This window comes from Erythrolamprus reginae, chromosome Z (genome assembly GCF_031021105.1).
Source record: "Erythrolamprus reginae isolate rEryReg1 chromosome Z, rEryReg1.hap1, whole genome shotgun sequence".
NCBI lineage: Eukaryota > Metazoa > Chordata > Lepidosauria > Squamata > Dipsadidae > Erythrolamprus > Erythrolamprus reginae.
In genome coordinates this window covers 111,783,574-111,810,236 of record NC_091963.1, presented here as the reverse complement: position 1 = coordinate 111,810,236, position 26,663 = coordinate 111,783,574, and the positions used below count along the sequence as shown (strand labels likewise).

Below are 26,663 nucleotides of genomic sequence, written 5' to 3'. Positions count from 1 at the left end.
AAGTACCTTGCAAAATTCTCTTTGTACACTGTGGAAACAATTCTGGATTTGACATATCTTGTAGAACTTAAGTGAGCAATCTACAGTTTTCCAGAAGTTGTTAGCTACACTTGTCATTAAAAGGTTTTTTTCTTATAGCTCCTTGAATTTACCATCTCTGCATCAAGACAGAATTGTAACTTGAGTGCAAGTTGAAAACTTCCCCAGATGTTTTTACCAATAGATTCTTAGTTTCCTTGGACTTGAGCCCAAAGCCCAAGAGAAAATGAAAGAGGAAGTATTTTTGAGTCAAGCCTCTTTTTATTCCACTTCTGTGGATTACAACCACCGCTACCCTAGAAATTTTTTGTCAAAATCCCCATAAAAATGAACAAGGCTTCTTGTGAAGTCTCCATTTATTTTAAAGAAAATTCTGCAGATTTTTCCCATGACTATCATGTCTCCTAGTGAATAGAGGGGGGAGGAAGAGGAGGTAGTGGTGGGGAAAAAATGTCATTTGGGCTTTCAGGTATCAAACAAAACTTCCAAATCTGATGCTTTTCATTGGGGCTGCGTAGGCATTCTGCATTTGGGCTACACTAAAGAGTAGTCATTTAGTGGTCACCTAGATATCTGCAACCCATTTATATAATGACTGAGTATAATTTACAGAAGTTTAGATATGTTCAATTGTATAATGCAAGCATTATTACTTTTATTTATTTTTACTCCATGTTTTAGCACAGCCACCTTTACGGGAGTATTTAAAAATATATTAAACATAAATTTTTAAAAATTGTTTATCAAACTTATACCCTGCCTGCCCCTTCCACCTCCAGAAGAAGAAAATTGCAATTTCTGTGTTGCTTGATAATGGGTTAAATGTTTGGTGTATCTTCCAAATTCATGGACCTTTCAAGAGATGAACTTACAGTACTTTTGCTTTTAAATACACTAAATAGACTATTCAATTAAACAACAGAGAAAGCTAGGTTTCATTTTTTTAAATTGTATGTTTTTTTAATGTTCCTGTTTATCCCAAGGTTATATAATAAATAAATATAGATGTAAAATTGAATCTCTATTGCAGTTTAACATTGCTAGAGTTCTAAAAAGAGAGCTTTTATATGGTTGGATTTTATTCATAAAATATAGTCCTATTGCTTTACCATATCAATCTCTTACAGCAGTGTTGCCAGGCATTACAGTGAATTTTTAGTTAGATTGGAATTGGAAGTTTTCAATTAAATTATAGCCTCAGTTCTAATGGAATATCAAATGCTGTCTTACATTTCTGGTACTCCACAAGCATATTTCTTATGCTTTTAGTTATTAAGCTTTATACTTTTGGAGTTTGCTATTTTCTAGATTTAAAAAAGCTACACATGAGCTATTTTACTTGTATTTCTATGATGGCTTTTCTTAAATTATTGCCCTTTTGGTATTTATTTATTCATTTAATCACTCAGGGCGGTGTATAGAACGTATAATGTCCAACGTCCAACATAAATTAAATATGTAGATTTTTATGCCATACTCAGCTGTTAAAGTGAAACCTGTTGCCACAGGACAGATACGTGCCAAATGGTACCAAGAACCATATTAGGAACAGGTATAGATTAAGGTCATTTAAGTTATCACCTATCTAAGATTCCTAGAATTGTACCCTTCTCACTGTAAAGTCTACCTGAAGTCAAACCTCATTCTTTAGATTAGATTTATTGGATTTATATGCCGCCCCTCTCCGCAGACTCGGGGCGGCTTACAACAATGGCAAAGCAGTACATAGCGAACAAATCCAATACCCACCAATCCAATTACAATTTTAGGCTAAAAAATTCATAAAAACAACTCCAATATATATAAAAAACAAGCACACAATCAATCAAACACCAGAACAACATGGGCAAGGGGGAGATGTTTCAGTTCGCCCATGCCTGACGGCAGAGGTGGGTTTTAAGGAGTTTACGAAAGGCAAGGAGGGTGGGGGCAATCCTAATCTCAGAGGGGAGCTGGTTCCAGAGGGTCGGAGCCACCACAGAGAAGGCTCTTCCCCTGGGTCCCGCCAGACGACGGGACCTGAAGAAGGCCAACTCTGTGGGACCTAACCGGTCGCTGGGATTCGTGTGGCAGAAGGCGTCCTGAACTATGGATGCATCTATGGAACTTTTGTGGCAAGACATTAAAGTTGCAATGTATGGCTGTGAAAGTTGGACCATAAGAAAGGCTGAGCAACATAGAATTGAGGCCTTTGAACTATGATGCTGGAGAAGACTACTGCGAGTCCCTTGGTTTGCAAAGCGATCAAACCGATCAGTCCTAGAGGAGATCAACCCTGACTTCTCTTTAGAAGGCCAGATCCTGAAGATGAAATCAAATATTTGGTCACCTAACAAGAAAGAAGGACTTAGTGGAAAAGAGCCTAATGCTAGAAAAGATTGAGGGCAAAATAAGAAGGGGACGGGGAGAGAATAAGGTGGCTGGCTGGAGTCACAGAAGCAGTCGGCATGAGCTTAAATGGACTCTAGAAGATTGGGGAGGACAGGAAGGCCTGAAGGAATATTGTCCATGGGGTCATGATGGGTCGTACACGACTTTGCAACTAACAACAACATAAAAATTATTTGCTGCTGCCTTCTTGTGAGATGAATTTTCAATTTTCTAATTCAGCCTGGAAACCTGAGCTTTTCTGATGCTGCTACTTCAAATAGTAACCTTGCTCAGACTTTTTTCTAGATCAGCTGAAGTTTTGAACTTGCTCAGACTTTTTTCTAGATCAACTGAAGTCTTGAACTTGCTCAGACTTTTTTCTAGATCAACTGAAGTTTTGAACTTGCTCAGACTTTTTTCTAGATTAGCCGAACTTTTACCATAGATTTGACCTTCTCTTCCATCCTGCTTCATTTTACATGTTTAATTTATGGAATCTAATAAATATTTGGGGGGGGGGGGGTTGCTGTAGACTTTGACAAATGCAGATTTAAAACTAATTCAATGTTATAATCCCCTTTTCTCAATTTTGCTGAAAGATCTTGGCTACATTTGCCACCTTGATATATCAAGTGGGAATAATAATGAATCTGCAGTAACCTTTTGAATAGTTCTAAAAAAATCTGAGGATTTAAATTTAAATTATATTTAAAAGCTAACAATTTGACCATGGTAAAATGACTTCATCACATACAGCACGTGATCCAATATATAAATTACTATTTCTTGTGTTTCAATTAGCAAAAAAGTGAGATTTATCTGGATTTCTATTAGTAATAAATTTAAATGCTACTAAGTGCATCAGCGTGCCTGCCGTCCCTGTCCTAATGTTCCCTCTTATTAGTACCCATCTTATAGATATAAACAATGTTATATCTATATATATTAGCAATGTGCTTGACAAAATAAAAAATACATATATCTCCTTTACATATGACAAAGGAATATCTTTCCATGTGCTATCATCCCAATAAGGGGGTGAAATACATTTTGGATATGCCCAGTCTGCACTCATGCTGCTGTCAAAAAGAACTTAGGTTTTGAAAAATATTTCAAATCACTGGTGACGTTTTCATTCACCGACTTGTTCCTCTTTTCCCCCCCCTTTTAACACAATCTTCTCTGATTAAAAATATTTTAAGAGCACTCTTATTATGCTCACTTACTTGAAAATAAGTTGAATGTGATCAATAGAATTTATTTTTACTTACAGGACTGCATTCTTTATTTGTGCAATTTAATGATAGTTTTGACATTTCTATACCGTTTTAGAATAGTAATCTTATTAAAAATAATCTAAATAAAACTAAATGGAAATTTACTATTTCCACTCACATATAAAGAACCAGAACGGATGTGTTTGTTTCAAGCTGGCAACTGCAGAATCACTAGTTCATCTCTACTATGCTCAGTAAGTGTTCCTCCCTCCCCTTCCAACTTTGCATTTTTATTGTCCAAAAAGAGAAATGAAAGGAAGAAAAAAGACAATGAATGAGGAGAACATGATTAAAACCAATAATTCTCTCTGCCTCTTTGTGGTAAGTTTGGGAGCGAAGTGACTAGTTCAAGAAGTTCAAAAGATCAAAATGAAAGAAATTGGCACCTAAAAAAAAATAATACCTTCTACTGCCAAGCAATGAAAAAGCATAATTGACAAGAAACGGAACTGCAGTTACAAGAACACCGATTACAAGAAAGTCAAAAAGGCTTTTTCAAGGACTGGCATGGTTTAGAATGGGTGTTTTTGTTCTTTCCCACTTTTCTTTACCCACTTGAGTTTAGAAAATTTGTTCTTAAATAAACATATTTATTTCATAAAGGTCTACTTGTATGTTTGTTTTAGGTCATCAAATTCATTCAGAACATGCTAATATCTCTGGACAACACCATCAACTTTTCACTGCCGTGTATGAATGAGCTACCATAACGTTTTTACAGATACAATTTTGACAGCATTCTGTACTATAATGCTCTCAGCAAATTTAAAAGAGATAAATTCAGAGAAACGGAAAAAGGGAATGGTGTGTGTATTTCAGGTCAAACAACAGCCTTCTTTTGTCTGCAGCTTTAGGTGGGAGGTCAGTGGCTGCTTTAAAGAACTGCAAACAGGTACTCTATGTACGTTTTGCATCTGTGAAATAGATCAGATAGATGCCAGAAAATTGAGACAATTATATTTGTGGACAATATGTCCCTCATAGTAAATAAAACCCTTCATTTTTCAGGGAATCCAGTCTCTGTGTATGACATATCACTAAGAAATGAGGGGTATAACTCTCTTTTATGATCTAATAGTGTTTATCTATTGATGTATCTTCGTAAGCCACTTGTCACAGTGCTATTGCAAACCAGAATGCTAGGTTAAATAGACCTCTAGAATTTTGAACTGGCACTGTAATTTTTATTTTGTTATTGCTTTCTCATACTAATCATCATACCAATGTCCAATAAAGTGAAATTAAATATGTGAAAATTGCAGGCAAGGACTATATAAATATTGTCCCTCTTGTTAATTATTTTGTTTCTTAACATCAGAAGTAGTCCCCCCTTTTATTCTTGGTTTGGAGCAAAACCAAACAATCTTTTTACTGTTTCCTGACTAAACTATGGCTAGCAATCATAGTTTAGAATAATAAGCCCAATCACCATAGAATTAGTTAGTTGTGGCTAGTGATGAAAAGAACTTTGTGATTTCCACTTCATACAACATGCATTACACTATGAACATGCCTGAGTCAGTGTGACATCCAAAGTAAAGAGTTACATTCTCTTTCAGTTGTATCTCAAAAATAACCATTGGCTGAGAGCCATTGAAATATAAAATTCAATTCTGGAAGGCTTTTACAAGTGATAGATTTAATCCCCATCACAGCAATTCTCAACCTTTTGTATTTTTTGTGTTAGGCTATAATAACCATTATTTACAGCCATCAGGGAAAACTGACTTGGATTATAGATAGTTTGAATGCACTATGGGAAAAGTAAACTTGCAAATAGAAAATAGTCCATTTCCTTTAAACTTCTTAATCTATATCAATCTGAATTTACAAGGTCCTACAGATGCCTTCCCTTTATAATCTTACATTACATCACTGGGTTGCATATTTCAAAAACGGAGGTAAAGGAAAACAGCAAAAACCTTCTTCATTAACTGCTCTCTACAATGTCATGATCAATCCACACATTGTCTCCTTGATTTTTGTTTTGGTACACAGGTGATCCATCTGAACATTGCCTAATGTCAAGGGATGCCCCTTCACACTTTATGTGATGTCAGAAAGGTACATTTTACATGTTGGCATTAGTAAACAAACAGTAGAAATCTTAGGCATAATAGTATGAAATGCAGTTTAGTTTGAGTTTAGACTAACTCATTGAGAAGAACTGGAGAAGAAAGGTATACATGTATTCCTAATTCTTAACAGAAATAAATTTAACAAGTTTCTGTTAAGTAGAACTGAAATTGCTAAGCAAAGACTATCAAACTGAGAGTTATCTGTTTCAAGATCAAGCAATAGTTCTTTCAGAATTTTTCAAATACTCCACATAATTTATTTATTTTTATCTTCCCTTTATTATTCTTATGAATAACTTAAGGCAGCAAACCTAATATTTCTTTCTTCTCCCCCTATTTTATCTACAACGTACCACAACCTATTTTCTCTACAACAACTGTGTAAGGTAATTTGGGCTGACAGAGAATGGCCCAAAGTCACCCAAGCCAGCTTTCACGTCTAAGGTGGGACAAGAACTTACAATCTCCTGTTTTCTAGCCTGGTGTCTCAATTATCTGGTTCTTACTATTCAAGATTATTTCCAGGTTCTTCAAAACTACAAAACATATTGTAATGTAATGTTTTTTATATCTTACATCAGCTTTTTAAAAATTATTGCAGGTCATTTCATCTTTTAAAAAATCTCCCGTCCCCCTTTTAAAATGTTAGTGTTTTACATATGTTTGCTATTTGTTTGTTTGTTTGTTTACTTACTTACAAACACTATTTATCTGAGTATAAGACACAACTTTTTCCTCCCTAAATGAGGCTGAAAATTTAGCTTTTTTCTAAGCTTTTTTCCTCAGCCCTAACTAGGTGCTAACAATCTTCCCAGTTCTTATCTTGCAGGTTCTTTCATTGTTATCGTCTGGGAAAAATGTTTTCCAAGCTCTAAGCCTTTGCAGGTTTTTTTTCATTGTTCTAACTTGCTCCAAGTAAGTTTATTTCCAGCCCTAAGCAGGTTCTAACAATAGTCCCAGCTCTTACTGGCTTGCAAGTTCTTTCATTGTTACTGTCTCCAAATAAAGTTTTTTTTTAAAACCCTAACAAGAGGATAAAATAATGTGCTGAAACTGACCAAACTAAGTATGTTAGTGAGGTGAATATCTGGTAAGCAGATTTCTTTTCCTTATTTTCCTCCCCAAAAACTAATATATACTCCGAAAAATATGGTACATACATACTTACTCACTTATTTATTTATTTATTGTACTTACTTACATAACAAAATATTTAGCACATGGGTGCAAACATTCCTAATATTTTGCCCTGTTACAAAGTTGGGGGGAAGAGGAAGGGAGGGAGGGAGAGAGAGAGAAGGAGGGAGGGAGAGGGAGGGAGGGAGGGAAGGAGAGAGAGAGAGAGAGAGACTGCTGCAAAGTCATCCAGCTTGTTTTCATGTCTGAAGTGGGATTAAAATGCATAGACTCCCGGCTTCTAACCTGGTGCCTTTTTTAAAATGTTTGTAAAATGATTTTTTTTCCCATTGCAACTATACCAGTGATGAAAAACCTTTTTGGCAACAAGTGCTGAAAAGATCACGCAGAAATGTCACATGGGTGCTCATTGGGGCCTTGCTCCGGAAAAGCTAAACATCTGGTTTCTGTTGCGCGTGTGCACAAGACAATCAACTGGCCGGCGCGCATGCGCAGATTGGTTTTTGGCACTGCTGATGTCGCACATGCATGCACACTCATCCAGAAACCCAGAAGGCAAATATGCAAAGCTGCGCAAAGAGTCTTTTTCAGACAAATCACCCGGTTAAAAAGCAGCACCTTGTCACTGATCCCAGTGACATAGGAAAATACAAAGCACTTTCTCTTTGCTTTTTGGTGAGGTGCCAATGAATACGACAGAATGGAGAAAATTGCATTTTTAATCAAGCTCCTTGCAAAAATATTTTATCAAGAAATAGCAGAAAGAGGTGAAAAGCACAAATAGACCAGCCATTTGAAACACAATGAAGTTTGCCCTTTCTGAATTTATATTGCTTTAGATAACCGATTAGATTTCTATAAACGCAAGTGCCCTGAAGAATGTTCTACAGCTGCTCAAAATTAGTCTGCCACAGCATCAGACATCAAAGCACCTATAAACTATTTATAAGGTAGCTAAAATGTTACTCTTTCTTTGTGCTAAATATGGGAATGAAAATTGTTATAACAAACTGCTAAATGACTGATATTTTTTCCACCTTGTGAAAGAAAATTCCAGCTAATATTATGTAAAAAAAAAAGTTTGAGAGAACAGAACAGATGAAGGCCAGAAAGATAAGAATATGTCCATATGCTTTATGTGCGGCCCAAATATATATAATTATGTATGTGTGTTTTGAGTTGGAAGTCACCAATTCAAATCTTCCCCAATAATTTTTTGGGTGTTATATTATTCCCATGTCTTTATTTTTTTCTTCCTATGGCACACTTCAATCGTAAGTAGTACCAGTTCAATTATTTTGGGGAGAATGTCAAAGGTAAAATAGAAAATTATTTGAATATTTACAAAACTAGTTATATAAAGTTTCTATCTATGTTTCTATGTAAAGACTAAAATTACTGAATCAACTTCTTTGAATTTTATATTTTCTCAGAAATAATGAATATGAGCAAAAGGCACCAGTTTGCTCTGTTCATCCTTTTACCTCATTTTCTTTCACAATTCCCTATCTTTGGTTTTCTTGATGGTTGTCATATGAAGTTTTATTTTCTTCCTGTTTTTCTTGCACACATTCCTCTATACCCTCACCCACTCTCATCATTTATGTACACCTTTCCATTCACTTTCAAGGCCACATGTACCACTTTAAAGAAAACAGCCATTTTAGCTGTGACTTGGTTTTGAGGGGAGGAAGCAAGTCATATGAGGAACCAGATACAAATGCTCAGGGGTGGGTGGGTGTTAGAGTGCACAGATTTTGCTATTTCTAATTGGTGGGCAAAGGTTATCAGCAATGGGGTTGGGCTTTAATTGGTAAATTGACTTTGGATATCGAACTGAAACAGCAAACTTGTGACACTGTAGAAAAGTACCTCCATTAAAATTATGCATTAACACACTTTTTAATAAGCCAGAGATTATATGTATGAATGTAGCAAGTAAATCGCATGAACTGAACTAAACCTAGATGCAACAGAAGGGGGAAAAAAATTAAGGGAGAGGAAAGTATAGCATGAATATTTTTAAACCTTAAGTTGTTTTCTGAACTAGATTGCAGCTGAGTCAGGCAGATGACTAAGCTGTTCTATTTTACCGAGCTGTGGAAGAACAGAGCCGATGTACTTACAGTTCATTCAAAACCATGCACCTCTGTTCTCCCTTCATGCTTCCATGCAGAGTTCAGAAATCTATGGCTCAGAGGCCTTTCTTCTCACTCAGCACAAATAAAGAGCAAGGTAGGTGTTACAGCAGCTCTCTTTGACACATTTTAAATTCACACTTCACACCCCTTTTCTGTAATCTTTCCCTCGTCAGACCTTGATTAATTAAAAAGAACATGCAAATCAAGATGCTAGAATTTTTTTAAAAAAAAAAGCAAAAGCCAAAAACTCACTTCTCCCAAAGCTTCTACCAGGTTCAAGGTACTAACAGGTAAAGCAAATCTCAAAAGATAATATTAACAACAGTAGATAGCCAAACATTGTTGTGAGCCGCTCCGAGTCCTCGGAGAGGGGCAGCATACAAATCTAATAAATTATTATTATTATTATTATTATTATTATTATTATTATTATTATTATCTTATGAGTCTACGTGGCAGAGTAGTAATCTCAGGGACCGCCTTCTGCTGCACGAATCCCAGCGACTAGTTAGGTCCCACAGAGTGGATCTTCTCCGGGTCCCGTCAACTAAACAATGTCGCTTGGCGGGACCCAGGGGAAGAGCCTTCTCTGTGGCAGCCCCGGCCCTCTGGAACCAACTCCCCCCAGAGATTAGAATTGCCCCCACCCTCCTTGCCTTTCATAAGCTACTTAAAACCCACCTCTGCAGTCAGGAGGAATTGAGATCCTCTTTCCCCCTAGGCCTTTACAATTCTATGCATGGTATGCATGTATGTATGTCTGGTTTTTATATTAATGGATTTTTAATCGTTTTTAGTATTAGATTACTATTGTACACTGTTTATTGTTGCTGTTAGCCGCTCTGAGTCTCCGGAGAGGGGCGGCATACAAATCCAATCAATCAATCAATCAATCAATCAATCAATCAATCAATCAATAATGATAATAATAATTCCATAATAATCCATATCTGCCTATCCTAGGTCCTTGGGAACAGGGGTGAGTTCTAACTTATCTCACTGCCGGTTTGCTTCCTTCTGCACCGCGTGGCTGTGCCTTGTATTTTGCATGCATGCGCAGTGCCAAAAAATCAGATTATTTTTTAAAAGCCAAAAACAAAATGTTGACATACGCGCAGTACTGGAAACTCGGCTTCTGTGCATGCTCAGGGAAAAAAAAGAAAATAAAAAGTGTCCCGCCCCCCCAAAAAAGTTTTTTTTTAAAAAAAAAAAATGGCGGTGATCACAGACCAGCACTGACTGAACTGGTACCGTGACATCATTGTAACGTCAATAGCATGTCGCTACTGGTTCAGGTGAACCGGTCTGAATTAGGAGGAACCCACGTGTTTGGGAAGGACTTGATAGGTGGACAAAATATGCCAAATCGAGCCTGAACATCTGACTGTTTATGTGACAAGCCATAATTCCATATAAACTAGCAGGACTTTCTAATGAATGTTAATTCAAATTAGCATAAATCCTTGGGGAGAATCCTATTTTAATACTTGCCACATAGTTTAAACGCATTGTTAAGATACTAAAACAGCTTCTATGGGATTTTTCTTGATTCTGAACTGTCAATTGGCTAATATTTTGACCTCTGTTTTATAGTGAAAATTAAAGGGTTTTGTCAGCGTTCCAACTAGTGATCTCTAGTTAAATGTTGCTTGAACCCCTCAGCTTCCTGGCCGGGTTCCTGGTTTGACTAACAGTGAGCTACTTTTTCAGAATTAGTGGTTGCAAAACATAATTGTATGAGATTGGGAAGATAATTTAGATTTGATTGCTCTTTCTGTGGCAAATTGCCACAAACTACAACTCTGTAAATAGCAGGAAAAAATTCTTTTCGAGTTCATGTGCAAAAAATTGTATAAATTCACAATGTTGCAATCAAAATTGCTGAACAGTAATACATTCAATTAAAATATTTATTGCCTAGACCATTTGGATGGTATATTTTAGCAGTATTAAAAATTCATAATCTTTTATCATCATGAGACAGAACATTGGGTAATTCCAGATTCATTATTTATTTTTTTATAAACAAATAATGAGTATTACCCTCACATCCTGTATACTAACGTATAGTATACAGATTTAAGTAAATTGCTAGAAACCTGAAATAACAACCCAAAATAAGCCCTCCTCCGAAAATAAACCCTCCCTGAAAATAAGTCCTCCCTGAAAATACTTTAATGCATGCGCAACCGGTCCCTGCCATTTCTGTGATTAGCGTTAGGGAGACAGAGCTGGAAATCAGGTAAGATGGCAAGAGGAGCCCCATTTTTGTTCCATGACCCACCAAACAATAACATTTATTTATTTATTTATTATTTAGATTTGTATGCCGAGCGTTTATTTTTGGGTTCAAATAATATATGACAGGGTCTTATTGTAGGGAAAACACAGAACAGTGATACCTCAATATACGAACCCCTCGTCTTACGAACAACTCATGATACGAACCCGGGGTTCAGAAAAATTTTGCCTCTTCTTACGAACTTTTTTCGAGTTACGAACCGGTGTTCGGAGACTGCTGGGAAGCCGCGCGGCTGTTTTAAAAGGTGACAGCCGGGCGGCGGGGCTTCCCAGAAGCCTCCCGAATGCCGGTTCGTAACTCGAACAAAGTTCGTAAGAAGAGGCAAAAATTTTCTGAACCCCGGGTTTGGTTCGGGAGGTTGCTGGGAAGCCCCCCAGCCCGGCTGTCACCTTTTAAAACAGCCGCGCCGCTTCCCAGCTGTCTCCTGAAGCCGAACGCGGAAGTTCGGCTTTGGTGTTCGACTTCAGGAGACAGCTGGGAAGCGGCGCGGCTGTTTTAAAAGGTCGCAGCCGGCCTGGGGGGCTTCCCAGCACCCCCCCAAACCCGGGTTCGGGGTTCAGGGGGGTGCTGGGAAGCCCCCCAGGCCGGCTGCGACCTTTTAAAACAGCAGCACCGCTTCCCAGCTGTCTCCTGAAGCCGAACGCGGAAGTTCGGCTTTGGCGTTCGGCTTCAGGACAGCTGGGAAGCGGTGCGGCTGTTTTAAAAGGTCGCAGCCGGCCTGGGGGGCTTCCCAGCACCCCCCCGAACCCGGGTTCGGGGTTTGGGGGGTGCTGGGAAGCCCCCCAGGCCGGCTGTCACCTTTTAAAACAGCCGCGCGGCTTCCCAGCAGTCGCCGAAAGCCGTTTTTTTGCGGGGGTTTTTGGTTGCACAGATTAATTGACTTTACATTGTTTCCTATGGGAAACAATGCTTCGTCTTACGAACCTTTCGTCATACGAACCTCCTCCTTGCACCAATTAAGTTCGTATCATGAGGTATTACTGTATATACTTTTTAATTTCTATTTTTAGGGGGGAAGGTCTTATTTATTTCTTCTTTTACATTGTTGCAGTTGTATTTTATCCTTTCTTTTGTACATTCAAATACCATTCCTAAGAAATGTGTGCCTTGTTTAAAAAAAACCACCACAATACGAGATGACATACATGTCTTTTTCCATGTTACATGAAAATTACTACAGTAAGGCAGTAGTATCAAATGACAAACATGGTGTAACTAGCTGAAATCACTCCCAGAATATCTCCAAACTTTCAAATGGTTTGTTGTTGGTTTGCAATAGCAAAAGCATTCATCCTCTTGCCCCTTAAAGACTAAGAAACATATCACAACATAAGTTTTAATGAAATAAGAGTTTGTTTTGCCAGAAAACATTTCCCCATAAAAACCTTTTGCAATAATCACTTTGTTAGTTTATCAGTTAAGGGCATAAAGAAATCTAGTTTTGGTAAATACAGGATGCTGTTTCAACTTTATGAATCTCCAGAGTCAAGAAACCTGCTCTACTGTTGCTACAATAAAAACCATAGGCTTTAATGGCCATTTAAAAGGTAACACGGTTATTATAAATTTTTCACAGGCTGCAATTTCATTAATTCTTTGGTATATTATCCCAAAACTGTTAACCTTCCACAAAAGACACTAACACTTTGGCCATTTTCTAGGCACTGGGTCAGGGGTTAGGTAAATTTGACTACTATTGACAGCGAGGTGATTTAACAGTTTATTCTTGGATGATAGAGGATTATTTGTTAAGATTTGTTTTAATCTTGTAAATAGCCCAGAATAAATTTGTGCAAAATGATAATAAAAGGAATATAATAAATTGGGAGGAGAATTGTTAAAATCTTAGTAAAAGTGACAGGAAATAATTACTGCCTTGTATCTTTTTACAACACAGTTGCTGATTACGACACTGATATTCTCGCTGATGTGTTGATTAATAACATGGAGCATAAGAGTTTTGGTATCCATTAAATCTATCTAAATACTAAAATTTCCAAAATTTGAAATATTCTTTTGCTTTAAAACTGTACTTTGAATTTCTTAGCTCAATATTGCTTGCTTGCTAGCTTGATTGATTGACAACATTAGACAATGTTCCTTGCTGGTTTTCAGATACAGCTTTTTAAAAGTCAGATTTGTATCCATTATTGTACTGCCTAGGGATTACAAAATTTATTTAGTATATACAGTGGTGGTCAGCCAGTTACCCCGCTACCCAGACAGTCCTCTGTAGCCGGCACAAGTGCGCTCCCAACATGTGCTCGCACCCCACACAAGATTTGACTTCTGTGCGTGCACAGCAAGCCAAATCCTGTGAGATTTCAGCTATTTTGGTGAGGTTTTTGCTTCCGCGCATGCACACAAGCAAAACCCAGCAAAAATTGACAAAATCTCAACTATTATCACGGGGGGGGGGGGGGCGCAATTTTGATCACAAATTTTTCAGTTATGCCAGGCTATTTCTGCTAACCGCATGGGGGGGGGGAGGAACCCATGACTTAGTATATAGCACAACAGTAAGCTAGCTAGTGAGTGAGCCACTGAAATAATAGATGACATGAAAGTTCATATAAGTTAATTTGTTGCAGAAAAGATAAAGAAGCCGCTATGAAATGAATTTGTCAATTCTATTTATAGTGAAATCAATATATCAAATTCTCACAGCTTTTTTGTTTACAAAACCGTTACAGCACTTTTGGTTAAACTGGTCGTCCCATGTGGTAAGAATTTATTATCTCATGTAGTATGACAAGAATCTCTAAGCTTCCCCTATAATATGTCTAGTGGTCATCCAGATCATGGTTTTTCCAAAGATGCTTTTTCAAGAGGCAATTGGACTTTCTGGATTTTTTTCCCGGTGAAAATATTTCACTTGTCATCCAAGAAGCTTCTTCAGCTGGGACTGGATTGTAGAGAATGCAAGCATTTATACTTCTTGCAGACAGCTGGTCATTTGCATTCTTGTAGTGAGCTGTTAAGGCCACTTGGAGGCTTTGATCTGTGTCATCTGGGTCACCTGTGTGGTTTGAAAGAGGGGTCAAAGAGGCCATTTATGTTGAGATTGAATAGCCCTCTCTCAACCAAGGGGGAGGGATGCAACATCTATCTCCAGCCTACAAAACTTTTACAACAGTTCCAAGGCTCCACATCTATTAGCAACACTCAGGTGACTCTGATAACATAGATAAACCTCCAGGTGGCTTTAACAATTGTAACAGAATGCAAATGACCAGTTGTCTGCAAGAAGTATACATCTTTCAGTTCCCCATCATTCAGTCCTGTGGGGAGTTACTCCTGGTTTATAGAACTGGTAGCACTGGCAGCGGGAGGCTCTGCCCAACCGCCTGGGATGCTTCCACACATGCGCAGAAGCATTGTGTGCGCAAGTGCATGTACGAACAGGTGGTAAAAAAATTTACAACCCACCACTGATCCAGTTACAGTTGAAGAAGCTTCTTGGATGAGAAGCGAAGAAGAAAAACCAAAATGTCCAGTTGCCTCTTGAAAAAGCATATTTGTGTCCCTTGTAATAAGATGTTTAGTTTTTAAAAGATAAAAAAAATATTTTTATTTTTGCTGATCTGCAGTATCTTAATTTATCCAGATATTAAGATGAGCTACACCCTTTAGGAACAAAGAAGCTAAAGGCTGTTTTGCTTTGATTAATAAATATGGGGGTCACCCAGAAAATAATGCACCACATTTTTTTTCTTCAACAATTATTTATTGAACACGATGAAACTTACACACAAGAAAGAATAATGTGTCTTCTATACTCCCTATTTTTCCACGTAATCTTCATCCTTTTCTATGGCCTACCTCCAACGAGACACAGGTATGTATGCCCTGTCGGTACCACTCCTTATTCTGGTCAAAAGGCCATTTCTGAACTGTGCGAATCACCTCTAATAGCCTCACCCTCTGTGCCCAGTGAATAACCATAATTCTGTCAACTGCAGATTCTCCATAAACTGTACACAAACGTTTGTGAATGTTCCCAACAGTTTCTTTCTCCACAATGAAAAATTAAATGATGACATGCTGCTTGTAACGTACATCACTTACAGACACCATTTCAAAACACTGCTGCAACTACACTATCTGTTTGAAGAAATGCAAAATTTATACATGCACTCCTGACAATTCAAATAATGTACAGTGGTACCTCTATTTACGAACTTAATTCGTTCCGTGACCAGGTTCTTAAGTAGAAAAGTTTGTAAGTAGAAGCAATTATTCCCGCAGGAATCAATGTAAAAGCAAATAATGCATGCAAACCCATTAGGAAAGAAATAAAATTTCAGAATTTGGGTGGGGGGAAGAGGAGGAAGAAGAGAAGGAGGACAGTCGCTGCCGAAGGAAGGAGGTGAGGTGAGGGGAATAAAAAAAAATCCAAAATTTTAAGGCTTAGGGAAAAAAAGAGGGACTCTGAGGTGGCGAGGAGGAGCACGCACCTCCCATACACCCGGCGCGAGGCTGCCTCCCATACACTCTGCCAGAGAGAGAAACCCAGGTGGGCGAGAGGGGGAGCACCACCAAAAGGCTCCTCTGGCAGCCCAGAAAAGCCCGAGATGGCCGGGATTAAAGGGGGAATGGTAGGAAACTGACCGGGCCTTCATGCCGGTCTCAAATTTCCTGGGAAATTTTTCCGGGCTTGGGTTCTTAAGAAGAGGCAAAAAAATCTTCAACCCCACCCAATTCTTATCTAGGAAAGTTCTTAAGTAAAGGGGTTCTTAAGCAGATCTAAAGTTTTGCATTCATACCATTACTATAGGCTGAGAAAAAAAATGTGGTGCATTGCTTTCTGGGTGACCCTCGTACAACATAAGAGCAGTATTTGAGGAATTGGCATTTTATAGACCGATCATTATACTTGAAGCCTTTACAGATAGCCAGGGAGAAGAACAGAACACAACGGAACAGAACAGAATTCTTTATTGCCAAATGTGGATTTGCACAAGGAATTTGTTTAATCATTTTTTTTATTATGGGCAATACTGGAGAGATATTGTCAGATAGAAAGATATAATATAAAATGCCCTGAATAATTATGTGCATCCACCAGCTATACTCACGTAACTAACTTCTTGAACTCTCTCTGGCACTTCCACCTCCTTTAATAAGTACCAACCACTATTAATCTCTTAGAATCAGAGCTTTATCACAATGGACAAGATTATCTCGGTCAATCAAATGTCAATACATCTGATTTCACAAGTTGAAAGTTTGGCACTTGAACATCCAGTCAATTCCATCCCATTAAACACGATTATCTACTAATAAGAATGGCACTTACTGGTCATCTCCAACCTTCTTCACCCATGCCATATCCCTTTGTGACTGACTAGCTGCAAGATCCTAAGAAAAATTAGAGCAAACTTTGTTATAAATACATACTCATGGTTATACAACCTCCAGTACAATAAGTCAGGGGAGCACAGCTAGAGGGAAGCTCCATTTTGTAAATGGAACAAATAAGATTTTATTTGCACTATTTCAACTTGATTTTTATCCACATGGCTTCTATTAACATTTTTAATTAAAGTTCTAATTTGAATTGGAAATCACTGCAAAAAGCATGTCCTCACCACTAAAGCTAATATTGGCAACAAAAGTTAAAAGAAAATAATGAAATTCAGAATGACAAATATTTTTTCAAGAGCGACCTAATGCTCATCAGAAGAAAATATTTATTATGCCTTCTTAGGGAGAAACTTTGATCATTTCAAAATTTCCATTGAAAAGGAATCTATGTTATGTATTGTTCAATAGTATACTTAACAGTTTTTGAATCTATCTTGATTCCTAGCTATCACCTAGGCATCCCCATGCAGTTTCCTGGGCAACATTTTAAAAAATGATTCACCTGAACTCAGAACTCAAAGGCTGATTAACCCAAAGTTGGGTCTATATCAAAGGGAGAAGTAGAACTAACAGTATCTGTTTCTAGAGTGGTGAATCATAATATACAGAACATAGAATAACAGTGCTGGAAGGGACTTGGGAGGTCTTCTAGACTGACCCCTTGCTTGAGGAGAACCTGTACCATTTCAGAGAAGTGGTGGTCCAAACTCTTCTTAAAAGCCTCCCGTGATGGGGCGCCACAACTTCTGAAGTAAGGCATTCCATGGGTTAATTGTTCTCACCGTTAGAAATTTCTTCTTAGTTCTAGGTTGCTTCTTTCCTTGATTAGTTTCCATCCATTGTTTCTTGTCTTGCCTTCTGATGCTTTAAAAATAGATTGACCCCCTCCTCTTTGTGGCTGTCCCTCAATTATTATTATTTGATATATTGATCAATATATTATTTTAAAAGTTATATAATTATTTATGGTAATGAGAATTAAATCCCAATGATCTTACTCTAAAATAAGAAAGATCTACATATTAGAAAATGGAAAGTTGTTTAACAAATATAATAAATACAAGTGATTTCCAGATGTTTTAATCAGTAACTCAGTAAATGAGTGCAACAATCTGAAAATGAGACTTAACTTATTTGACTAAGATAAATGTTCTGCTATCATAGGAGAAGCAATGGCAGAACCTGGGGTGGAGTTAAAATAAAGATCAACATATACAGTGATCCCTCTATTATCGCGAGGGTTCCGTTCCAAGACCCCTCGCGATAATCGATTTTTCGCGATGTAGGGTTGCGGAAGTAAAAACACCATCTGCGCATGCGCGCCCTTTTTTTCTATGGCCGCGCATGCATAGATGGTGGAGTTTGCGTTCCCCGCCGCCCACGCAAAGGGGAAACCCCGATTCGGCTCCTCGCTGCTGCTGCGCTACCAAGCAGATCAGCTGCTGGGCGGCCGAAGGAACCTTCCCTGGGTCTTCCCCCTCTTGCTGGCGGGCGGGCGAGCGGCGGACATCAGCGAGGAGCCGGGGTTTCCCCTTTGCATGGGCGGCCGGGAAGATCCAGGGAAGGTTCCTTCAGCCGCCCAGCAGCTGATCTGCTCGGTAGCGCAGCAGCAGCGAGGAGCCGAATCGGGGTTTCCCCTTTGCGTGCGATCTTCGCGAAACGCAATATAGCGTTTCGCAAAGATCGAGATCGCGAAAATCGAGGGATCACTGTAATCCTATGTTGACACAAATGAACTAAGTTCAAACCTCTTTGAATTCTGTTGACCTTATCTAACACCTTCACTATTAGTGAGATGATTCAGGGATATAAACGTGATTGGCAATAAATTAGTTTAATTGGACTTTCATGTCTGATGTTTTTCCCTGTAGTCCTCTGTATTGATTCTATTATGTTTCCCAACCAAGCATAGTCAGGATTGAAGAATGCTAGTGGTTGTAAGTTTAACATTATTAGAAAAAGTGAACAACATCCCACAAGGGCATACAGTTTTCCATGGAATGACAAAAACAATGTTACATCACAAGTTGCACTCTTCTGGGGGAAAGTAGACAAATGATGGGGGTTGTATTGTGGTATTGCTGGTATTAGACTGATTCTTCATGCCCTGTCTGATGTCACTGCTTGAAAAGGCTACAGCATCTTCTCTACTTCTTTCTGCTTTAGCTGTACAAATTCATTCCAACCAGGACACTAGAAAAATTAAAGCTGTGAAGTAAGATATTACAAATACAGAACAGGAAGGTTATATTTCTTTAATTTGTAACTGGGAGCTCTGCTATTATTATTATTATTTAGAAATAATGCACCTTTATTTTATATAGCCAATGTGTTTAACTAATTCATTAAGTAAATAGGATTAAGTAAATAGGTGGAAAAATAGGTGGCAGATTTTTTTAGAAAATGAGAGAATGCGGATGTGAGGTTCAAAAGTTTGGATACAAAAGTCAACAGGCACAGCTGGCTGTGGAATTCTGGGAAGGCCACATATCTTAAAGTTGCCAAGATTGAGAAAGACTGATCCAGGATATGTCCATATAACAGGACAGAATTTTTTGCTTGTTGTATAATGTGGTCTAGTTTCATTGGCTTGAATACAAACATCTAGGGGATGTATATTCCTCACTGAAACTTCTAGGATTATAGCAGATAATAGGAAACTCTTATCTCAGTTACATTTGTTTTTTTTAATTAGAGAGATGAGAATCAATCAATAGTCTCATACAGCAAGTATATAACATAGTTAGCTGAAATTATCAGCTAATTCTGAAGGTGGGAGGTAGACTCAGATATTTTCTTACCCAGGAAGTCACAGAAACCCCAGAGAAATACAACCCGCAGGATTTTCCAAGGGTATTTTAAATAACTTTCAATACCAAACACTCTGCATCATGGACATCCCCCACAAATGTTAAAAACTGCAGACAGAAAATTATTTCTAAATTACAGTTAGTTCTTAACTTACGACCACAACTGGGACCAGAGTTTCATTGCTAAGCAAGACTGTCGTTAGGTAAGGTACACCAAATTTTACAACAAATCGCTGCAGTTGTTAAATGAATCACATAGTCACTAAGCAAATCCAAATTCAAGAAGCCTTTGCTTGTTGAAAGCCAGCTGAAAGTTTAGAGTTGATGACCACATGACCCTGGGATACCACAATCACTGTAAATACATGCTGGTTGCAAAGCGCCCAAATTTTAATCACATGGCTGTGGGGATACAAAGATGGTCAAGGGACAGCTGATTGTAAGTCACTTTTTTCAGTGTCATTGTAACTTTGGCCGGTCTCTAAACAAATAGTTGTACAGTGTTCCCTCGATTTTCGCTGGTTTGAACTTTGCGAAATGTCTATACCACGTTTTTTCAAAAATATTAATTAAAAAATACTTCGTGGTTTCCCCCCCCCCAATACCACGGGTTTTCCCGCCTGATGACGTCATATGTCATCGCCAAGCTTTCATCTGCCTTTAATAAATACTTTTTAAATAAACGTTAATAAATTTTTATTAATATTGCTTCTTCATTGCTTATTTGACCCCTATGACAATCATTAAGTGTTGTATCACATGATTCTTGACAAATGTATATTTTATTTTATGTACGTTGAGAGCATATGCACCAAGACAAATTCCTTGTGTGTCCAATCACACTTGGCCAATAAAAATTCTATTCTATTCTATTCTAAATAAACATGGTGAGTAATAATCTAAATGGTTGCTAAGGGAATGGAAAATTGCAATTTAGGGGTTTAAAGTGTTAAGGGAAGGCTTGTAATACTGTTCATAGCCAAAAATAGTGTATTTACTTCCGCATATCTACTTTGTGGAAATTCGACTTTCGCGGGTTGTCTCGGAACGCATCCCCGCGAAAAACGAGGGAACACTGTATTTGCCATTTCCTAACTTCCACCAGTTTCATGTTTTGAGACCTCAACTACGGAGTCTTTATTACAAATAACATTACAAACTGCCTTGGTCTTTTTATAAAAGTGATTAAACCTCTCAAACAAGATCTCCAAGGCACTAACTAACAATACGGGGAAATTGTGTTAGAAATACCTGAGCCCTGGTCTCCTGCAGCTGCTTCACCTCTGCCTGCAGCCTTTCACATTCAGTCTTCAACTGTTCTTCCCGGTGCTGACAGTTCTGGATTTCCTGCCTTGACTTCTCAAGCTCTACTTCCAGCCTTTGGACCTCCAAGGCTTCTGCCTGTTCCAGGCTCCGTGAGCTTGGCCAGTTCATTGAGCGATCCAGTACTAGGGATGGGAGGGGAGGGGTTATAAAGGAGGAAAAAAGGTGGGAGGAGGCATAGAGAAAGTCATTATCAAAGAGTTTAAAAAGTTATTATTAAAGAGCTTAACATTTAACAGGGCTAAATGTTTCTCAAAAAATAAAGGACCATTATACAGTAGTACCTCTAGATACGAGCTGCTCCACATGCGAGTATTTCAAGATACGAGCCACGAGGGGAGAGAAATTTCTGTTCCAGACCCGAGCTCAAATTCGGGATACGAGCCGAGTGTCCACTAGGTGGCGCAAGAATCCTTGCTTTTGGTTATCTCGGAGGGGGAAAACAAAGTCTAAAGCAATTTGTTCCAGATACGAGTTGCTCGACATATAAGCTCCCTTCTGGAACTAATTATACTCATATCTAGGGGTACTACTGTACTGAGTTCCTCAGAATTGGAATTGAAAGAAATAAGACTCTTTGTACTTTATTTTAAATGTACAAATAATTTGTAACGACAATACTGGGCAACAATAAATCCCTATGTGACAACAATCTTTGGTAACCATTATAAACCAGCAAAAGGATACCTCCTGGCCAGACTTCAAAATATGAAATAATAACTTAATAATAATAATTTATTAGATTTGTATGCCGCCCCTCTCCGAAGACTCAGGGCGGCTCACAACAACAATAATAACAATGTTACAATGGAAACAAATCTAATATTAAAAACAGCTAAAAAACCCATCATTTAAAACCATGCAACACACGCATACCATACATAAAATGTAAAACCCTGGGGGAGGTGTCTCAGTTCCCCCATACCTGGCGACACAGGTGGGTCTTAAGTAATTTGCGAAAGACAAGGAGGGTGGGGGCAGTTCTAATCTCTGGAGTTGCTTCCAGAGGGCTGGGGCCGCCACAGAGAAGGCTCTTCCCCTGGGGCCCGCCAAACAACATTGTTTGGTCGACAGGACCCGGAGAAGGCCAACTCTGTGGGACCTTATCGGCCGCTGGGATTTGTGCGGTAGAAGGCGATTCCGGAGGTATTCTGGTCTGATGCCATGTAGGGCTTTAAAGGTCATTACCAACACTTTGAATTGTGACCGGAAACTGATCGGCAGCTAGTGCAAGCCACGGAGTGTTGGAGAAACGTGGGTGAATCTGGGAAGCCCCACAATAGCTCTCGCGGCCGCATTCTGCACGATCTGAAGTTTCCGAACAGAAAGCAAACTTGTGGTTAATCTCTAAGTCTTAGGCCAGAATTAATTATAGAGCACTAAGCTTACTGACTTCAGTTATTGATTTTAAAAATTCATAATGTTGAAATTAGGAAGAAAAGGCCAGTATAAAAAATTATTGATACGGAAGCATGATCTGTTGCAACAGGTTTTGAGAGTTCTGGACAATACTGTCTCCTGGATTGAGATGGGCCCAGCAACAGTGTTTGTTTTTCTTCTGTTAGAATCTTTTCTCCATCAGTTAGTCCATCTGGCTATGCTGGGAGCCTTCAAAATATCACAAGAATGGTGCACCTAGTTAAGTTCTGAATTGTCTAAGACAAGGCCAAAACAGATCGATTTTGGGAAATTAAAAAAAGAAAAAGAAACGTATATGTGGCACTGCTAGGAGGGAGGGGGGAGGGAGGGAGGAAAGGAAGGAAGGAAGGAAGGAAGAAAGGAAGGAAGGAAGGAAGGAAGGAAGAAAGAAAGAAAGAAAGAAAGAAAGAAAGAAAGAAAGAAAGAAAGAAAGAAAGAAAGAAAGAAAGAAAGAAAGAAAGAAAGAAAGAAAGAGATGGCAAATCCTAAAGGGAGAATATCATGTCCAAATGATCTTTCAAGTTTTCTTTCCCAAGTCTTTAAAAGGTGCTTCAGCTATGCTTATGACTGTATTGTCTCTAAAACAGATCTCAGCCCCCAAAATATAGAGCTTCCAGAGCAATAAATTCATTGCACAGTTTATTTTGATTTGAATTGAATCGAAAGATTTTTAATTTTTAGCCTGGCTATACATATGGTGGTGGGCATGCCTGGCGCATACATCTCAAAGACCAGTTATGGTCCTTGGTCTGAAAAAGATCAGCTAATTCCATTGTACTCCATGACTATGCAATTGCTAAATTCCTTTTGTAATCCAGCACCTAAAAATTGAGAAGTTAAGCCTCCGTTCCAATATACCTCTAATAACATAGCCTGATATTGTCCTGATAAACAAGCATCTCAAGATGGACAGCTGCTCTCTATGAAAATGCAGGAACACTGCTCCAAAAAGTGAGTAGATAATAGGTAAAACTATCCAGAAAACTGGACTGGGGAAAAAGATTCACCAATCAACCATTTTATTCTTTTTCTGTATTTCTTATATTTCTTCTAGGAATTCAAAGCAAGTAAAGGTCAAAGGGAAAGCAATATTTTGGAAATGGGCTAGTCTACACACATCCAAGATTCAAGGCACCATAGCACCACCTACTGGCTGACAAATGTTATTGCCATAACGTGAATAATTCCATTTAGACATGGGAAATAGATTGGCCTATGCCAGCCTGACATATTAATTTCTGAATTATCAATCTGCTTGCTCCATTTTTCCAAGCCTTTAAAAACGTATTTATGAATCTCTTGCTGGAACAGGCCATGATTCATCCTCACAGGATTCTGGAATGAAGAATGTTTTACATTGATAAATAAGATAGAAATCTGGTATCAGGGACTGGATTGACATGGCCCCGACTATAATTACTGAATACAGTTGAGGAAATATTCATATAGAATATTTGGACCTCCTAATTGTGGGTTCACAATTCATCTTCAGTCTACAACATTTTTTTCTATTTGCATATCTCACCTTCATCAAATACCTAAGATGGATGAATGGATATTTTTTTCTGTGTTTTAATGTAAAGTTCAACTATATCTGCAAAATACAAGTATTAATAATGATTTTTAGCATTTATACAGCCTGAGCTAGTGAAATAAGATTTCCATCCCCATGAGTTCCACACAATATGGTGGACTATGAGGCATGATGGGAGTTGTAGTTCTGCATCTTCTGGAATGCCCACAAATTTCTGATATAGCATGTTTCATAGACTTCAAATACAGTAGTAGCTCTACTTAAGAATGCCTCTATTTAAGAACTTTTCTAGATAAGAACCGGGTGTTCAAGATTTTTTTGCCTCTTCTTAAGAAGCATTTTCTACTTAAGAACCCAAGCCTGGAAAAATTTCCCAGGAAATTTGAGAGCCCCACGAAAGCCCATCCGGTTTCCTGCCATTCTCCCTTTAATCCCGGGGTTTTCTGGGCTGCCAGAGGAGCCTTTTGGTGGCGCTTAAGGAGGCTTTGGCAGTCCAGAGCAAACGAAGCATTTTCCTTTCTCTGGGTGCTTGGAGAGGGAATAAACCTCTGCCAATGCCCAGAGAAAAGAAACACTCCCGTTGCTCTGGGAAGCCGAGGAGTCACCACAGCGAAGGAAAGGCGCCGGTTACAAAGCGAGCGAGCAAGACGAGAGGGGAGCCCTTCAGCATGGAAAGGAAGAGGCAGCAGGTAGCAGGAGCAGCAGCCAGTGTATGAGAGGCACTGTATGGGAGGAAGCCTCCCGCTGGGTGTCTCTCTTTTTTTAAAAAAGCCTTAAAGTTTTGGATATTTTTGATTCCCCTCATCTCATCTTCTTCCTTCGGCAGCGACTGTCCTCCTTCTCTTCTTCCTCCTCCTCCTCCCACCCAAATTCTGAGCTTTTATTTCTTTCCTAATGGGTTTGCACACATTATTTGCTTTTACATTGATTCCTATGGAAAAAAATGCTTCTACTTAAGAACGTTTCTACTTAAGAACCTGGTCACGGAACGAATTAAGTTCTTAAGTAGAGGTAACACTGTATTTCAAAAATATTATCAGTTTTGTTTTAGTCTCATAGGATAGTTTTGAGATATAGTTTAACTTCAATGCAGCCCTAATAAATTGAATTGAAATTGAATTGAATTGGATAAATTTGGCATAGAATTTAAAATAATCTTTTGGAAATGTAGATCACATGATACATAATCATGTTTAGGTGAATTTTCATACATTCATTATATATACAATTCAGTGTATTTATTCACAGGATTATTTGAATAATTGGCATTGCTGTACATTTTCAACTGGATATTAATGGTATACTATATTGGCAGATTTCAAAAAAATTATATTGTATGTTATTACCTGTGTTCTATGTCTGTCTTTTACAAATTTTTGCTGGATAATACAGTGATCCCTCGATTTTCGCGATCTCGATCTTCGCGAAATGCTATATCGCGATTTTTCCCACCCGATGACGTCACTCTCTTCCTTCCTTTCTCATCTTTCTCTCTCTCTCTCTTTCTCTATCTTGCTTCTTCCTCTCTCACACTCTCTTCCTCCCTCTCTCATCTCTTTCTTTCCTTCTCTCTCTTTCTCTATCTCTCCCCCTCTTGCTGGCGGGCGGCGGGCAGGCGGGGACATCAGCGAGGAGCCGGGGTTTCCCCTTTGCGTGGGCGGCGGGGAAACCCCGATCTTCGTCTGCTCGCTGCTGCTGCCGCCGAGCAGATCAGCTGCTGGGCGGCCGCAGCAGCAGCGAGCAGACGAAGATCGTGGTTTCCCCGCCACCCACGCAAAGGGGAAAGCCCGATTCGGCTCCTCGCTGTTGCCGCCGAGCAGATCAGCTGCTGGGCGGCCGCAGCAGCAGCGAGCAGACGAAGATCGGGGTTTCCCCGCCGCCCACGCAAACTCCACCATCTGCGCATGCGTGGCCATGGAAAAAAGGGTGCGCATGCGCAGATGGTGTTTTTACTTCCGCAACCCTACATCGCGAAAAATCGATTATCGCGAGGGGTCTTGGAACGGAACCCTCGCGATAATCGAGGGATCACTGTACTTCCTTTTAACTATCAGTAGTTTTTAGTTCAGTATGTTTAATTCTTTTTAATTTTAAATGTTAAGATTATTGCAAATAAAAATAAAAGATACTAATATTATAATTTAGTATACATTTTTCTTCTGTTTATGGATAAATGAACAAATAAATGTTGATGAGTTGATGTATTAATGGAAGGAAAGATTATGCAAAGTTAAGATTTCCCTCAAATCTCCAGGTCCCTATATAGAGGTGGTCCCTATTTTTCTACTTGCATTTTTACATGCTTTCAAACTGCTAGGTTAGCAGAAGCTGAGATGAGTAATGGGAGCTTATTGTTACATGGCACTAGGGATTCGAACAGCGAACCTTTCTAATCAACAAGCTCAACGTTTTAGCCATTGAGCCACCACATCCCTCAATGACTATCTTACTTCAAAAGATATATTTGACCACATAAATCCCTTAAGTTATCGTGTGCCTCTCTGAAATTTGACCATTGACTTATTTCTGATCACATCTCCTTTCACTGACCCTTTAAACATTCAGCTATTTTTCATGAACTATGTTTACTGCCTACATTTGACGCAAGTCAATCATCTACCCCATATTTTAACCCGGTATTGTTTGTTCCAAAATAGATTTTCCAAAATTTTGTGCCACATTTTGGTTAATAGTTAATGCCACATTCTCCAACCAAGTACCTTCAGATGTGCTGCAGCTACAATTTCCAATATTTCTACCCAGGATATGTAATTCTGGGATTTGTAGTCCCAAAATTTGAAGAGGATCAATTGAGTATAGCTGGTTTCAAATTTAATAGTCAATATCTTTTTTTCTGGACTAGATT

The 26,663-nt window shown here is 38.6% G+C and overlaps 1 protein-coding gene across 5 annotated transcripts in view; it reads right to left on the bottom strand.

The window, feature by feature from the left end:
• The window catches only part of TBKBP1 (TBK1 binding protein 1), a 102,842-nt gene that overhangs the window by 28,777 nt on the left and 47,402 nt on the right, over positions 1-26,663 (bottom strand). For all 5 annotated transcript variants that reach the window (XM_070766999.1, XM_070766998.1, XM_070766997.1 and 2 more), the window contains exons 7-8: positions 20,773-20,969; positions 16,644-16,705 (exon numbers count right to left, since the gene is read on the bottom strand). In XM_070766999.1, the coding sequence (XP_070623100.1) occupies positions 16,644-16,705; positions 20,773-20,969 (259 nt within the window). The remainder of the gene's footprint in view (positions 1-16,643; positions 16,706-20,772; positions 20,970-26,663) is intronic.